Genomic DNA, 15,908 nt, shown 5'->3' with positions numbered 1-15,908 from the left:
CACAAAATGCCACTGGATTTACGTTTTTGGCCAAGTCAATTTACACATCCAGTCAAATTAAGTTGGAGGCAATCCGCAATATTCCATACAAAAATTAAACTTGTTTTAAAAACATGATATGTGCCACTGTGGAAAGTATGGCAAGTGCAACTTTTCAACCTTTAAAAAGTGCCCTCGAAAAAAATCTAAACTGCCCAAAAAAATCAACATACATTTACAGTGCAATACGTATGCAATACACAGTGCATCAGAAAATCATAAAGTGCGCCCATGGTGCACTTTTTTTACATTTATTGCACCCGGTCACAGAAATTTTTGGGCTGTGCACCTGCAAGATCACGTCCAGACCTGCCATGCTTTCCAGACTGAGATATGTGTAAAGAAGTTGGGGATTCTTTCTATTTGGTACATATACAAAAGCAAAAAAGTATCATCTACAAATTATGCTTTACGCACAATATTTGGGTTAGGGTTTGGTGTGGGTCAAGTACTATTATTATTAATAATGCTTGACCCAACCAAATGCTAATCCCTAACCAAAAAAAATGGGCGCTCTTTCACTATTTGCGCTGGTCTAGAATCCTACCACAACGAAACACCTTTTGGGTTAGGGTGCGGGTTAGCGTTTGGGTAAAGGTGGGTCAAGTATTATTATTAAATAAAGAATATAATAATACTTGACCCACCCACACCCAAACGCTAACCCGCAACCTAACTCAAATTTTGTGCGTTGATTTTAGAACTGTGGTAGGATTCTAGACCAGCGCCTTTATTTCTTATCTTTCCTAAATCCGCGGACGTTGCTTAATAAGTTTTACTAACTAGAAAAGTTTGCAAATGCTGTAGCATGCAACTTGAAAGTTTGAACTGAACATTTGGTATCGCACCGTGTAATGGAAATTTACCGAGTAAACTACCATAGAGTACTACCCGGCTTGTTCGCATTCTATGAAAATAAGGACAAAACTTTTGTCACATTCTGGTAATCGGCCCAATTTTATCATTTTTGTTGATGCTTTAACTTTAACACCTACTAACTCACTTACATGTCGTATTAGCAACCCTTCTTTTTCAAAGTGGGTATGACCTTAGTATACACATTCTAAGGCGTAACTATTTCACTTAATTGTTTTTTGTTGATTGAATATTTTTCACACACATAATGCAGCCCTGCTAATCAAAAACTCCATTAACAACTGTTTCTTTTCTAAATTGTTTATCACCTTTACGTACACTGACGTCATAATAGTTTATAAATAACGATTGTTAGCTTAAATAACGTATTATTGACAAATGACCCGAAAGGAAACAGCCTATCTCCACCAGGATTGCCAGATTGGCCTTATTAAAGCTAAATTTCTCGAATTTGCTTTTCAGAGTCTGTTGGCCTTGGAAAATATAAATTTTGACTTTCTCTAAATTTGTCTTTTTTATTAAACTCTTCAAAATGCATAATATTTAAAATGTCTCATATTACCGTACCAGATGAAACCATAATCAGCATTGTTCGATACGTGTTCTATACTTCGTAATTTGACGCGGAGTCAGACTGTGCTCAACCTCTAAGCCAGCCAGATATCACCAGTGTAGTAGATAAAAACTCATTTCCTACGGCCTGTCCTACACAGAAGTGAAAGAGCGCCCAGTGGCGTAGCCAGCCGAAATTTTTTTGGGGAAAAAAAATGGGGCGCTCTTTTACTTATGTACGTGAAATGTTATGCAAAAAACAAAACAAAATAATACCGCATACCATAACGCATATTGTTTGGGTTAGCGTTTGGGTGAGTCAAGTAATCTTATGTTTATTATTAATAATAACTTGACCCACCCTCAACCAAACGCTAACTCGCACCCTATTTCAAACAATATGCATTGTGGTATGCGGCATTTGAAGAAAGTTTTTTTTTATTAATTTTCACGTACATAAGTAAAAGAGCGCCAAAAATTGAATCTTTTAATATTTTTATTTAGCTTTTGTCATTGTATGAACTGCCGTATCGAACACAAATAAATATGCCAGCAATCCGTTTCGATCAGGAACTGACTGAGTTTTAACGCAATACCTAACAAACATTCAAAGAGCAAAAACAAAATGACTAAAAAGTAATAAAACTACATTAATAAGTATAGCAAACGTAATAATAACTACATCGTTTGTGACGTAACAGTACATGACAGTTAAAGATGTGGCATATCTGTGGAGTGTGGAGTGTTGTGGTACTGCTTATAAATGCTACTAAACATTTTTTTAAAGAGTACAATATTTATAACATGTTTGCCCTTGTGGCACCCCCTGGCTACGCCTATGTCCCTACAGTCTTTTTATACTTACTATTTTTCGGCTACAATAGTTTTGCTACAAATTCTTAAAACCAGCTACAAGTCATAAAATATTGATAAACATGAATATTATCGACATTAATTTGATAATTGTTTTTGGAACCGGCTATTCACCAGGACACTAAAGCAGTTCGAACTTCGTATCGACATATATGGGTGCCAGCGTAAAAAAATCAAATAGCCTTAGGAACTTCCTGAGGCTATTTACCCGGCTAATAAAGTAATTTTGGGTTAACTTTTTTCCCGATAACCTTAACCCCTTGATTCTGTTGGTAATTTATTGCTGGTCATAATTTCTGTTAACTATTTTGGGAAAAAACACATTAATTCCCACATCAGAAACCAGTAATGATTTAGCAATTTGTTGTCTGCAACTTGTAAAGCTTAACCAGACCTTTGGAATATGTCATCAATACATTAGAATAGAGTACCATATTTTTAGCTTAAAATCGAGACGCTTTCCTACAGTCACCACGCATAATACGCCGCAGAACCACTGGCACAAAAATACGCCGCACAAATACTGGTTTAAAGGTTGGTTTAAAACTTTTTTTAGGGGTTTAGGTCTTATTTCTTGTTTTTTATATATAAATGTTACACGACTAAATCAGCTGCAAAGATATCACGACAAAAAGAAATTTATTGGCGACACAAATATAGCGAAAAAGCTACCTTTTAAAGCATAATAGTTTCGTTATCTACCGGTACAGAAAATAAGCCACATATCAAAGCAGTTACTGTCGCAAATGTGCATTTTTATTCGACTTGCGTATGTTTTAGTTTAGCTACAGGCTACGCTTTGCAACACACGAATGCCGTTTGAACAACAAACATGAGAGAAACTTGGCAAAATTTGGCACAGTGTTTTTGTTTCCACGTTCATCCGTCGACGACCAGAAAACTGACTACCTCACGCTTTTGACGAATTTGGGGATTGAAGGTATCGTATCTCTACTCCGTCGCGCGGCGCTATAGCCGTCTTTTACGCTGGACGCTTTTGGACTGCAAGTCAAAACCAAACATATTGGTTTATTACCATAGTAAAAGCGCAGGGGTGGGTAGTTCTTGTTGGCTAAGAGGACGTATGACAAACAAAATATACATAGGAGGACAGTGTCAAAACGGGGATATAAAATATCGATATTAAAAAGCGTGATTCCTCTAGTCTAGTCCCTACATAGTGCAGTTTTTCGCAACCTTTTTTGGCTTGCCGCACCTTACAGAAATTATAAATAGTTTGCGACACCCTTTCTCGGGTGTCCATCGTACACAAAAAATTGCATCTTACCAATAGAGCAAAAATCGAAGTCCTAAAAAAATTAAAATATCACTCGGCACTTTTGAGCGTCAAAAATGGCACCCTGTAGTACCGCGGCACCCCGGATGAGAACCACTACACTTGTGTAAGAAAAGCTGTATATATTTTTTGTTAATTTTTTTTACACTAGGTAGAGTAGAAATAGTTAAGGATGCTTCACAAATGTATTAATTTAATAAAAAATTGTAAAATTTAAAAAATGCTTATTTTGCCTAATTTTTTTTATTAAAATATTCCCGGGGACGAATTAAATTTGATTTGGCGGACCGCGGGGTTTGTAGTTTTCCCAGGTTTGAGTTAGTGTCCAGGCCGACACAAGCGTATATGGTGCTACTACATCAGAGAATGAGCAAGTGCTGTATAACTTACGCACGCTTATTTAATCCCATACGAATGTAGTCGCCCACCAAAACAACAACAAATATGGTCAAAACGGTTTCACTTACACATCATATTGGTCTCCGAGTGCCCAGCTGGTTACATGAGACCTTTTAGTCCCTAAAAATAAAACATTTTCCATTAGCATTTAACCATTGAGATATGGAGAGTAGATAAGCAACCTCACATACAGTAAAAAATGAGAACTTTCAAAAATTAGAATGCAAACAGTTTATTGTTTACCTTTAAAAAGTATATATTTCTTTTAGAGTTGATTTACACTTTAGATTTTAGTTTTAATATACCGACATATCTGGTCCTTCACCTCTGAATATTCGGTGCACTTAAGACCGCGATAGTTGAAAACATAAACAAAAGCAAAGCGAACGACAAATTTTGTTTTACTGGAGTGGTTTTCACAAAACGTGAAACCACAAGATTACTCTGTATATCACTATTTTCATGCTAACAATGTGCGCAGATAATACATTTGTTATTAAATGTGGATTCATGTCTTCTGCCGATTGGCTCCAAAAAAGTAAGCTCAAATCTACGACGTACGGTCGGCAGGGTCTCGGTTCCGCATCATCGACGCCGGACGGTAACCGGCGTCACGCGTCGCCGCGTCCAGGTGTTGCCTGTTGAGACGAGTCTCGCTAAAGACTCGCCGGGCGAAGGTGGACTCGAAAGGCATGTCGCTGTATCTCCGGTACATGTCCTCGTCCTCGTACGAGAGACCGGCGGCCAGGTAGGAATCGCACGACCTTCGACTGCCCGAGGACGCGATCGCACTCACGCTAGACGGCGACAGAGAGCGACGGTTTTCGCTGGAGGCGGATCTGTGTCGGTCGTGTAAAGAGTTATTGCGCTGGTTACAAAGAAATCAAGTTGCTGTCTAAACATAGGCCACTTAGGAGCAACCTTCACATGGTATTTCCATGCTCTACTATTTGGCTTTAGGTTTCGCTGGCGCTTGATCAATAATTTTCTAGCCTTTTTTAGAAGTCTGGTACAGGTACAATTTTTGAAGAAACATCAAACAAACTGTATTGTATTTTTTACATGGACCATCAACTTGGTAGCATTGATATGCTAAACGCTTTAGTATTCATGTTTTTTTTTGTTTTTTTGTTTTTTTAATGCTTTAGTATTCATGTTTTTTTTATTATACTAAACTTAATTACACATCGAACTTCTATTTGGGGACGTGTGATCAACCATAGCAAAGACACTGTTGACCTTTGTGGCAAAAACATCAAAATTTTCAAACAAAAAAATATTTTAACATTTCTACTCAAAAATCAGTAACTGGTCATTTCAGTAAAAACTAAAAAAGTCCAACTTCATTTATTGAACTCATTAGTATTTTTTGTACCGCCATACCACAAAACAAAACCAACATCTGAAATGTCGACTAACGCTAAAGCAAATTGCTTTAACAACGCGGCTCATTTGTAAAAAAATCGCTGCAGAAAAAATCTTATAATATCCCCCTTAAACAAGGTTTCTTAACGATTTTCGCGGCGACCCAAACGTCTTCACTGAACTTTTTGCAAGCTTAAAGTGAAGATGTAGAAGAAATAAAGAAAGTTGAAAAAATAAAGTAAATTTTATTAATTGTGGGGCATGTCTTCAAATTGTTTCCGGAATTTTCTCAAATTTTCTTGGTAAGAACCATTCTCAATAAATCTAACCAATATAAAACTATACTTCAGTCGGCGACCCAACCAATTCAAACTGCGACACTATAGGTTGAGAAACACCTAACAAACAAAATGTCACACCTTTCCCGCTTGACGGTAGGCCGCAAGGAGTGCATGCTCCGCGATCTTCGGTAGGTGTCAGTGGTCCCGGCTCCTGCTGGTTCAGCAAAGTTGCGTAGGAACTCCCGACGATAGATGTCGGCATATCTTCGCTCCATCGAGGTCTGTTCGCTGGGAGACTGTTGCGAGAAAATCGATTGGGCGTTTCTTGCAGCAGCAATTTTATGGATTTATAACTTTGGAGCTCCTTGCGCAAATAGTTGCCCGAGTTTGCAACACAGGCCAAGACAATTAGGGATTGCATTTTAGGTCACTTGTTTATATTTTAGGTGTAACGCATAATAGCAAAATCTAAAAATTATCTTATTCACTTAAACCGTTTCTTTTTACCAACCTTTGACTCTGGAGCAATATATTTTGAGATTGTAGCAGGATGTCAAATACAAAAGTAGGTATATTCTCATGATAAATACCAAAACTAGGTTTTGGTGAAATTAACTAAGACGTAGATTAGTTACATAATCCTTTCAAATTAGAGTAACGCTGAGCGACCTTTTTATATAAACACAATAAAGAAAAAATGTAAACAATTATATTCTTCTGTTTGAATAAACACTTTATATGGAAACATTAAACATATAATTTAAGGTAAAATTGGATATATTTTTAGTATTTGGATACAAAACACACTATAGCGGTTCATCAAACAAACCACACGCAGGTCTTACAAGCGGAAGAAGATTATTCCCATCGAAAGCCCGTACCTCGTATCGCGTCGGTGACCACTTCCTCCTCGACACGTTATCGGCGCTCTTATATCTTCCGGGCATCCTCCGGGCCGGCTCCTCCTCGTAATGGACTTTAGACGGAGGACTGAGATCGCGGATCTCGCGAAGTTCCCTGGCCCGGATCACGACAGGACGCTTGGAGGGAATAAGAGGTCGGTAGTCGTAGATGTCCAGCACGTCTTCTTCATCCTCGTCCGCAGATCTTTGGTGAACATACAGGGTAAGTTAGTCGTAGTAGGTTTAAAAATCCGAAATCGGCCAACGGTTTCGATGTGACCGGAGGTCGTGAGTTTAAACCTTGCCATAGTTGTTATTCTAGCCTGGTGTTACTTGCCTTATAGATCTAGTCAGGCCGACTGATTTCGGCAAGTATTTCAGACAGCATCTTGTGTACTATATATGGGTGCCAGCATCGTTGGCCAGTACAACTTCAGAAGGGCTTGGCCACAGAATACAAATTTTGTACGTGTACGTTTCAGACGCTATACTAGTGTATTAAAGTCTTGTAAAACTACTTCTACAAGTTTTTGCTAAGAGTTCTTAACTCACTGTCTAACTACTGTATTCTGTTCTGTAGAATGGAACACTAATAAATACAAATTTTGCAGTATTAGGCGTTATTTCATGTTTTGTATACAGCACAGTTTATTTTCAATATAATTTAAGAAAAAAATCCATTGACCAATTGGCAACTGAGAACTTGACTGTTGCCCAAATTCCTAAAAAAAACTCCTAAAAAAAAACCAGGTCCCAGGTCTATAAAAAAAGTTTTCTTCAAAAATCGCTGCATTGACCTTTAGATACACCACGAATCAAATAACGTTTTTTCACACGTCAATTTGAAAAAAAAACTTAAGTCCCAGTCAAGTCATTTGTGAATTAGCTCAAGTCAAAGTCACGTCTTTTTAAAAAATGTCGAGTCCCAGTCACGTCTTTATTTAAGTCCAAGTTAAGTCATTTTACAGAAAATATTTAAGTCAAGTTATTTGCAAACTTAGGGGAACTTAAGTCAAGTCAGTTTAGTTTTCAACTTACCTTCCCCTGGATTTCGACCGGTGACTAGCCGGGGCGCTCCTGGAAACTGGTCGTCCACGCCGCTCATTCCGGGGCGTGCAAAGCTCCAGCCAGGCGTTGATGGAGTTGATGCCGTCGCTCTCGGCGTAGGAGAACGCCTTCTCGATGATGTTAGAGCTGCAAAGGACGTCTGTGTTATCGGTGACAACGCTGCTGGAACAGGAGGTGACATCCGGACCGGTGGAAGCTCGCGACGACCTCAAACGTTGCGGAACCGAAGAGGCGACCTTTTCATCATACGGCAGGGTCCCGCCGTCCACAGGGGTGTTGGGCTGGGGTTTAGGGGCTTCACCTGGGGCAGGGTTCTGATCCGGGACCAGAGTGGCGCGTTTAATCTTTGGTGACGCGTCAGGAGACGGTATCGAGCGGGGCGCGTTCGACTTGCTGCCCGTGTGCGATAAAACAGGGGAGTCGGGCAGCTTAGCCCTGGTCGCCTCCTCTTCTTCTTCTTTCTTGCGGCGCTCCTCCAACGGCGATCCGGTGCCGACCTCTTTCGGTCGGGTTTCGGCGCGCGCCTTTTTCGGTCGCCGGCCGTTTTTTCCGCGGGCTTTAGGCACCTTGGGCTCGGTGGCGGGCGACGCTGATTCCCGGATAGCGGCCAGCTGCGGACGCGGCGTGGTGGCCGGGCGCGTCTTGAGCGTGGCCTGCTTTTTGCCCAGCAGCGTATATTTGCGTTCCAGCTTGATGTTGACGCGTTGCTCCGGGGCGTCGCGCTTTTCGACGCGGTAGCGAACGTGCATGTCGACCGCTGTGCGCCAGACCGACTTTGCTTGCTGCAAATCGTCGAACACGAACGCGGAGGCGCCGTCTTTGCCACTGGGTGCCGTCTAAATAAGATGGGAATAAGTCACGCGCCCAAAGGGAATCATGCAGCTCGAAATTCATTGTTCAATATCTCCGGAAGTAAACCAGATATCGATCAGAAGTCTTTACAAATTAGGCAAAGCAACATAACTTAGCCAGCAATCAGACTTTTATTTAAAAATATAAAATGTTAATATTTTTATTTATGAATAATATTTATATTGATGCGTTGGTTTATTCTCGTTCGACATCGTTAGAATCTGATATAATGCGCAAATGGGTCACATGGACTGTTTTATTCTCCAGAGGTTTATGCTGTTTCGTGGTTTTCCTTTATAATAGGTACAGAAATAGTATGTGTAATTTTTAATACCAGGTTCAACATAAATAGTTGATCGAAATTAGTGTATTGCAGGGGTCAAAGTATAATACTTTTCTTACCGAAACGGATGAAAATTATTAGGGATAACGTCAAAGTTACATCATAAAGGAACCTCATAAAGTAGTTTGGCTTAAAAAAACTGACGTAGCATTCGCTGCGTGTACAATTATGTAACTAAAAAGGGCAAACATTGTTTTGAGACGTCGTAAAAAAGGAAGTATTTTTCTCATCCCTGGTGTATTGTCAGATACAAAACCCCTCACTTACAATCAAACATCTTATCGGAAAGATACTTTTAGTGCTAAAACAGCAGGCCTTGTTTATTTACTGTTAAATTAAGGAGAAAAGTCAACCAAAAAAGACGAATTATCTGAATTTAACCACACCAAAGTTAAATAAAAACAAAGTAAATTAGTCCCATTTAGGTTGTTAATATTAAAATTGAAAAAATACTGTAAAACATTTGGTTCATCTACCATTTTGATCAAGTTTGATTGGAAACGGCATTCACCTCGTTAAACTTCACAACCACAGCATTGTTTTTGAAGGAGATGGCCCTAATCGTGCCCCACATCAGGGTCGTGCTCTTCTTGCGTTCCTTCAACACGACGATACCGTTTGAACCGATCCCCAACATAAGTCCTGTCAGCATGTCGTTGAACGCAGCTGTGCTACCGTCCTGGCGACGCTTGCCCTGTCCTGTTCCAAAGAACGTGATAATTTACTATATATAGGGTTTTGTTTTCTAGCCTATTAATGTTCGGAATAGTCTAATTAAGTGTTTCTTAACCTTTTATAGCTAGCGGCACCCTTCATCAATACTAAATAGATTGCGACACTTCTACAAAAAATGTTCCGTAAGTAATTGACTAGAATGTTGCAATTAACGAAACTGGAACAACCTACATCAACTCTACACAACGTAGCGAGTTATAATTGGATTTATTCCACTCTAATCTTACACAGAAAGTTGTAAGAATTGAGCAAAATCAGATTTCTAAAGATTCTCAAATATCTCTTAGCACCCTTTAGCATTAGAAATGGAACCTTGGTTAACAATCACTGGTCTAATTAGTTACAGACAACTGAAATGAATAAGCAGTCATCATATGTAATTCTTCCAAGGAAACTTTATCATAGTCAGTTTGAATAACAGACCTTTAGGAAAAAAATGCCTATATTTTGCATCATGGTTGGAAAATGGCAGCATAACCATCACAATGACTAAAGTGTATTATTCTTTGTAGAATATCTAGTAGCCTACACCAGTTTTAACCCTTGCTTAACATTGCTCAATACGGGAGAGCTCGGCCATTTCAGCCAAGTAGTCTAACCCTTCTAAATAGCGGAGTATCTTAAATAGTAGCAAATTTACAGCGCGGTAATTTAAAGGGGCTTTATATTATATCGTGTACAATTTGTACGCCGCATTACAAAGCAATTATACGCTAATCTTGCAGCAGAAACCGACAACCTTACCAGCAGTCATGTTCTCGTAGGCAGGATAAAAGTGCACGCCGTACATTTCGAGCGAGGCGGCCAGCTTGAGGAACTTAAGGTCGGCGAGGGCTAGGGAGGTTCCGCGCAGAAATCGGTGGAGCTCTATCATCTGGCGAAAATGATGGAAAAAGTGTCGTTCCGAAATTTTGCAATTTCGCGTCTTTTATGTACATATGCCATACATTTAACAAAACAAATGAACAAAGTTTTGACCGCCAGCGAATGAAAAGAATTGTAGCTATGTCACCAGTTTGGGTACGTTATATAGCATTAATCAAAAGTCCATAGCGTCCTTTATAAACATAAATACAAGTGAGTCCTCCTGTATTGGCCTACATTTAAAGGAAAAGGTATGAACTTGTCCTACATATATCGGTCAAGTGGAACATTTCTAGACAACTTTGTACAACAACTGTGATCCAGTCCTCCAAAATTCGTCCGTTTGACCAACGATCACACGTTTACTACACTACAAGTCTCTTTAAGGGGCTGACGCTAACCGAAATCAGTTAATTAATCAGGTTGTAACACAAGCCAGGCAAGAAGAGATATATCTAGCCAGATAAGGTTCGAAACTCACGACTCCAGCGATATTTGGACCGCATATATTTGAGCCAATGTACGAGTCAAAAAATCCCTACAACTTTAAATTATGCGTGATTTTATTTTCTTCCAGTCACCTGCTCCTCCAGATCGAGGTCCGCATCCAGTTTCCTCCTCTCCTGCTTGGCGCCTTTGCGTATGTATCGGAAGGCGTCAACCAGCTGACGGTCGATGCTCTCGTTGGCGAAGTCCCCGTACTCCGACTGCAGCCAGTAGGATGCGAGCAGCGCCATCGTGTGGTCCGGACACGTCAGTCGACCGGTCAGGAGATCCTGTCTCGTTTGCAGGACAGCGTTGAATCTAAGGGGTTTATATGTAGGCACATTTTTTAAGTTTTACAAAACTTTGAAATATGTATTTTTTTTGAAACACACGAATATAATAAAATGCTAACAGATATAATTATTCCCTTCAATATTAATTTAGACACACTTTAACGAAAATCGGCCACAATTAGTTTTGATTTTCTAAATAAACAAATAAATTGGCATCAATGTAAAAATTCTGTAAAACTCCTATGTAGTGCGTCGCAAGTCTAGTAAACTTTTCCAAAGGTTGTGAACCACTGATTTAAACCCATGACGACGTGTAACTGTAGAACACAGGAAAAGAGGCCCACACTCTTTAAAAAAATAAACTATGCAAGTTTTCTCTCTAGCTAATGTAATTGAACACTATAGACCAGGGGTCGGCAACCTACGGCCCGCGGGCCGGATCCGGCCCGCCGATGAAATTCATCCGGCCCGCCGCCTCTTTGACAAACTACGCACGATTCCATTTCAAATACTTTTTAACTATTTTAACTACGTAAGTGCGAAAAATTTTCGCGCTTCGCACGAATGATCGATTTCCATTCGGTTTGTTTACGTTTTGACGCTGTCTTGTGAAATATAGATCAGCGCTTCTTTACCGTTGTGCCGTGGAAGGCTGCCAAGTGCGCCGCGGATAAACGGAAAACGTATTCACAAATATTGGACATATATTTTTTTATTATTTTTTATTGTCGTCAATGTAGGCTAATGCAAACTTGCAAGAAATGGCGTAATGCCAAAATAAAATCGCGCTCGCTTCGCTCGCCAGGTCTGCCCGAACTTTAAAAGGTTGACAAACACTCAACTAGATTAACTAATTTTATTGCGTTTCCTCAAAGTAGTTTTATTACAATTTTCATTAGTAGTATGGATGACGATGTGTGGACTCGGATTTTAAACCACAAACAAACGCATTTTATTCGCGCTTTGCGCCAATACTTTATTACTGCCTCCTTAAATGTAATTAAACACGTTTTAGGCGCAAAAAAGATCCGAGGTCCGCCACGGTAGTTTTAACATTTTAATAACATAATTCTTAGTTAACATTTTGTGCGGCCCGCAGACACCTTTCTGAGGTTGGTTTTGGCCCGCGACTACAAAAAGGTTGCCGACCCCTGCTATAGATGCATGATAAAACCGAAAAATCCATATTTTCTTTTTAAAGCAACATTTTGTTTTAAAGGTCTACAAAAAAACTATTTTTTTCCCTGTACTGGTAATCAAATAATACATTTTTTGTTTGCTTATTTGCTCGGTTTTTATAGTTTACGTAATTGTTCGTTTTAAAATTTAACGCTCTAAAAATAAAATTATATTAACAATATTGGTCATTTAAAGGCCAACAGAAAACTTAGTGTTAGAAAACTCTGGTTTACCTTACAATGTCCTCCGCACTTTCAATACCGCCGCCAAGAGGATAGTATTTTACCATCAAGGCAAAGGCCCATATCCGGCATTTTCCGGGTACTTGCTTTCGCAGTAGCTTTGTCGGGTTGACCCACCAGTTGTAAGTGGCCGGCAGTGTGCCCCCACGATGCACTATCCCGAACGGGCGGGTGTCACCAATGTTCAAGTAGTTGCAAACGCTTTTAAATAAATCCTCGCCAGTAGCGTCCGAAGACACCGTGATCTCGACTTCCCTGCCGTCCAGGAATAAGCACTTGCACGCCGGCATCGTTTTTTGTTTGTTTGTTTTGTTTTGTTGCGATCGGCTGGACGACTGTTTTTCTACTTTCACGTAACTTCAAACATATTTAGCACAATGTACTACAAAATAAAGAAACGTAATTTATAAATGGGTGGGCTAGGTAGCCACTTACACTTCCAGCCGCTTTTTGGGACGCTACAATTGTCTTACTTTATATACCTTTTAAAGACTACTGCCTCACAATGTTGTAAACTTGTCACTTTAAAGTTTTAAAGTTTTATAAATTACTCAAGTCTGAATGAAGAAATTTTTCCAAAACATATAAATTTATGAAAAACATCTGCTATTGATTTAAGTAATTACAGCACTGCTATACTATGCTACAATCAAATGAGTAATAGCCCTGGAATTGTTTTCTGCAAATATTTGGGACAACTGTATACCTGCTACTGTTCAGTTTTATCAAGTGGTTTAAGTTATCAAACACAAAACAAAATACTGTGTTTTGCTACTTTTGTTAAGCTGGTTAATCTGTTTGATAAAACACTTCTAGATTCACTACAAAACAATTAATCTGCACGCTACTTGGAGGTAATTATCTCATAACAAAGGCGGATTTCACCACTGAAAGATGCTGACCTTCTCTAGTCTCTATCTTAAAAGGCTTGCTGAGCGACATTGGACCATAAACTGTTCCCATAACAATCACAAGAATGGCGAAATGTGGCGCGGGGTCACAGCAAATCGACTGACCTATCTATGATCGAAATTGCGCAAGGTCGAAAGAACGAAGCACAACATACTGTTGGCAAAAAACACGCACGTTCCTACACAGGCGCTTACACACAGTGGCAGGGCCCAGGTCCTTTGTGCTGAGGGCATTTAATTGTTTCTGCCAACGTTTGTCGCTTTCGAATTCGCACCAGTAGCCGATCAGGTTTCGGGCGGTATTCGTCCGAAGCAATCTGATAGGCGTCGCTTTCTCGCGAGGGCAAATTGGCGCGCTTCTGCTAAACGCCTTTTTCCAATCTTTTCAGATGAACGCCATATGGGTTGTTTTTACACTTCTGCGATGAATAACCTGCGTATATCGTTTTCGTCTTGTCAGTTTGCGCGAGTCGTTGAAAAAGTTGATGAAACGATACGAAACCGCCTGATGTTCCAAATAACCTCAGGCATTCTTTTTCGGAGCCAACGCGGACTTTTACAGTTTTATTACCGATATAAAATTGTTTTTCTTTTGTGGGAATATACATTTTAAAAATGGCAACTGTTCTTAAACAGTATATACGATAATACAGAGGTCTACGAAATCTTCAACGGACATTTAAACTGCGACAGAAAAAAGGACTCTCAACGTAAAACAGTTTCGTGACTTCTTTTATTTTCGACTACGAGACGTACAGGTACAACTTGGTGCGTTGGACAACAACGTAAAATATCACAAGCATAATGAACAACAGAAGACCACTGCGATATGGATCTACTGTTGTAGGCCTGGTTTTCACACGCGTGACTAAAAGCCTGATTATATTAGATCGCATTTGAACCTAAAATTGGATCATTGTAAAACCATAAGTTGGAAATTTTTGGCCAGAAAACGCGATCAAAGGAAATCTGTTTCTGCAGGCTTATCACAAAGGTCAAATAAAATCGCTGAAAAAACGGTTTTAATTTAACAGTTGTTCAGTTAAGGCCATTTGGAAAGTATGTGTATTACAGTTACACTACGCCCTAAATAATTGGAAACGGCGTGATTGATTTACAAATACAGCACAGTGCGCATTTCCTAGGCGCGTCCTTAAAACGGCCATACTGCTGGTTAGGAAAAATTTCAGCCGATAAATTAACTGCGTTAGCTACCACCAATTAGCAAAAGTGCGTCTAATTTAAATATCTCAGAGCTATGCCTTTTCGGTGAATGTGAATGCAACCAACACCTACATTGGTGAAAACAAATACGACAAAAAGAGGAATGGCATGATAAATAACATATAGCACATGGCCCCGAATACACTGGAATACCAAAGAGCTGCTTTAAAACTCACTAGAGCAAAGTTTACCCGGGGACATTTTTATTTCGAAACATCAACCCGTAGTTCAACTAAGGTCTCATAAGCAAGATATTATGAGGTTGTGTTTCCATTCTTGGTTTGTCCAATGAAGACATCTAGCTTACAACGCAAACTTGGGACTGGCACAACATAAAGTAACTACATTGTAGCAAACTGTACAGAAAAGTAACTAAACCCATACCGCACTGCAATTTGCTCGTTGCTTTTCACAATAAAACTAATACAGCAAATAACTAAGTGGGCTTTGCTTTCAAGTTTCAAACATGCGCGTATTTGAATATTTAGCGTCGCTAATCCATATATAGCATTACAAGAATATTGATAGCTAAAAGTTGCAATTGTTAACTGTTGGCACAACAAAACGTAAACGCATCGCTAGAGAAAACGGGATATTTTATACTTGAACACTTAGAATGAAATATAGCACTTTGCAAATGCGGTTGGCGCATTACGTTGAAAAACAGTTTCGTAGAGAATTCTTCTTGCGAGAGGCAGATTTGTTACAGAAAAACTATTTAGATACAGCTTAAGAATTTCCTTTCGGCAAAAAATAAACACATTTTAATATGTAATAGTTAAAATGTTTGCAGAATCAAATCTTGATTACACCCCAGCTTTTACAAACTGTACCGTTGGAACACAATGAAGTGCTGTTAGCGCTTCTAACATAATCTATTTCTAAAATCGTAAAACTACAAGAATAACTACAGCTAATACGCGGAGATTGCCAATTCGAGTTGGGCGGCAGCTTCATTGTATAGGAGCAACGTGATTGAAATTCGGATATCAAAGTAGAAAATGTGCGTTAAAGTGCAAAAGTAGTAACAGGAGAACTGCAAAATTCGTGCAAAATTTTGTAAATTTGTATCTGCCTTGTGTGTTGCAATCAGATTTTGGTCAGGTCTACATATGCGCAAAGGTTTT

General features: G+C 39.4%; 1 protein-coding gene across 2 annotated transcripts; it reads right to left on the bottom strand.

The window, feature by feature from the left end:
- Positions 1 to 3,016: 3,016 nt before the first annotated feature.
- Positions 3,017 to 13,023, bottom strand: LOC146132136 (uncharacterized). Of its 2 annotated transcripts, XM_083397219.1 has the most exons (11): positions 12,638 to 13,023; positions 11,028 to 11,250; positions 10,331 to 10,456; positions 9,350 to 9,541; positions 8,757 to 8,765; positions 7,623 to 8,488; positions 6,558 to 6,789; positions 5,821 to 5,978; positions 4,598 to 4,875; positions 4,105 to 4,156; positions 3,017 to 3,342 (listed from the first exon to the last, which is right to left on the bottom strand). In XM_083397219.1, exons 1-11 carry the CDS (start codon positions 12,934 to 12,936, stop codon positions 3,246 to 3,248), a joined length of 2,532 nt encoding a protein of 843 aa, XP_083253345.1. In that variant the 5' UTR covers positions 12,937 to 13,023; the 3' UTR covers positions 3,017 to 3,245. The 2 variants fall into 2 exon arrangements, with proteins under 2 accessions (XP_083253345.1, XP_083253344.1); XM_083397218.1 differs by lacking the exon at positions 8,757 to 8,765 and having other exon boundaries at positions 6,564 to 6,789; positions 9,359 to 9,546; positions 10,327 to 10,456.
- Positions 13,024 to 15,908: the final 2,885 nt, after the last annotated feature.

This window comes from Ascidiella aspersa, chromosome 9, assembly GCF_963924565.1.
Source record: "Ascidiella aspersa chromosome 9, kaAscAspe10.2, whole genome shotgun sequence".
NCBI lineage: Eukaryota > Metazoa > Chordata > Ascidiacea > Phlebobranchia > Ascidiidae > Ascidiella > Ascidiella aspersa.
This window is presented reverse-complemented; position numbering and strand designations above follow the sequence as displayed.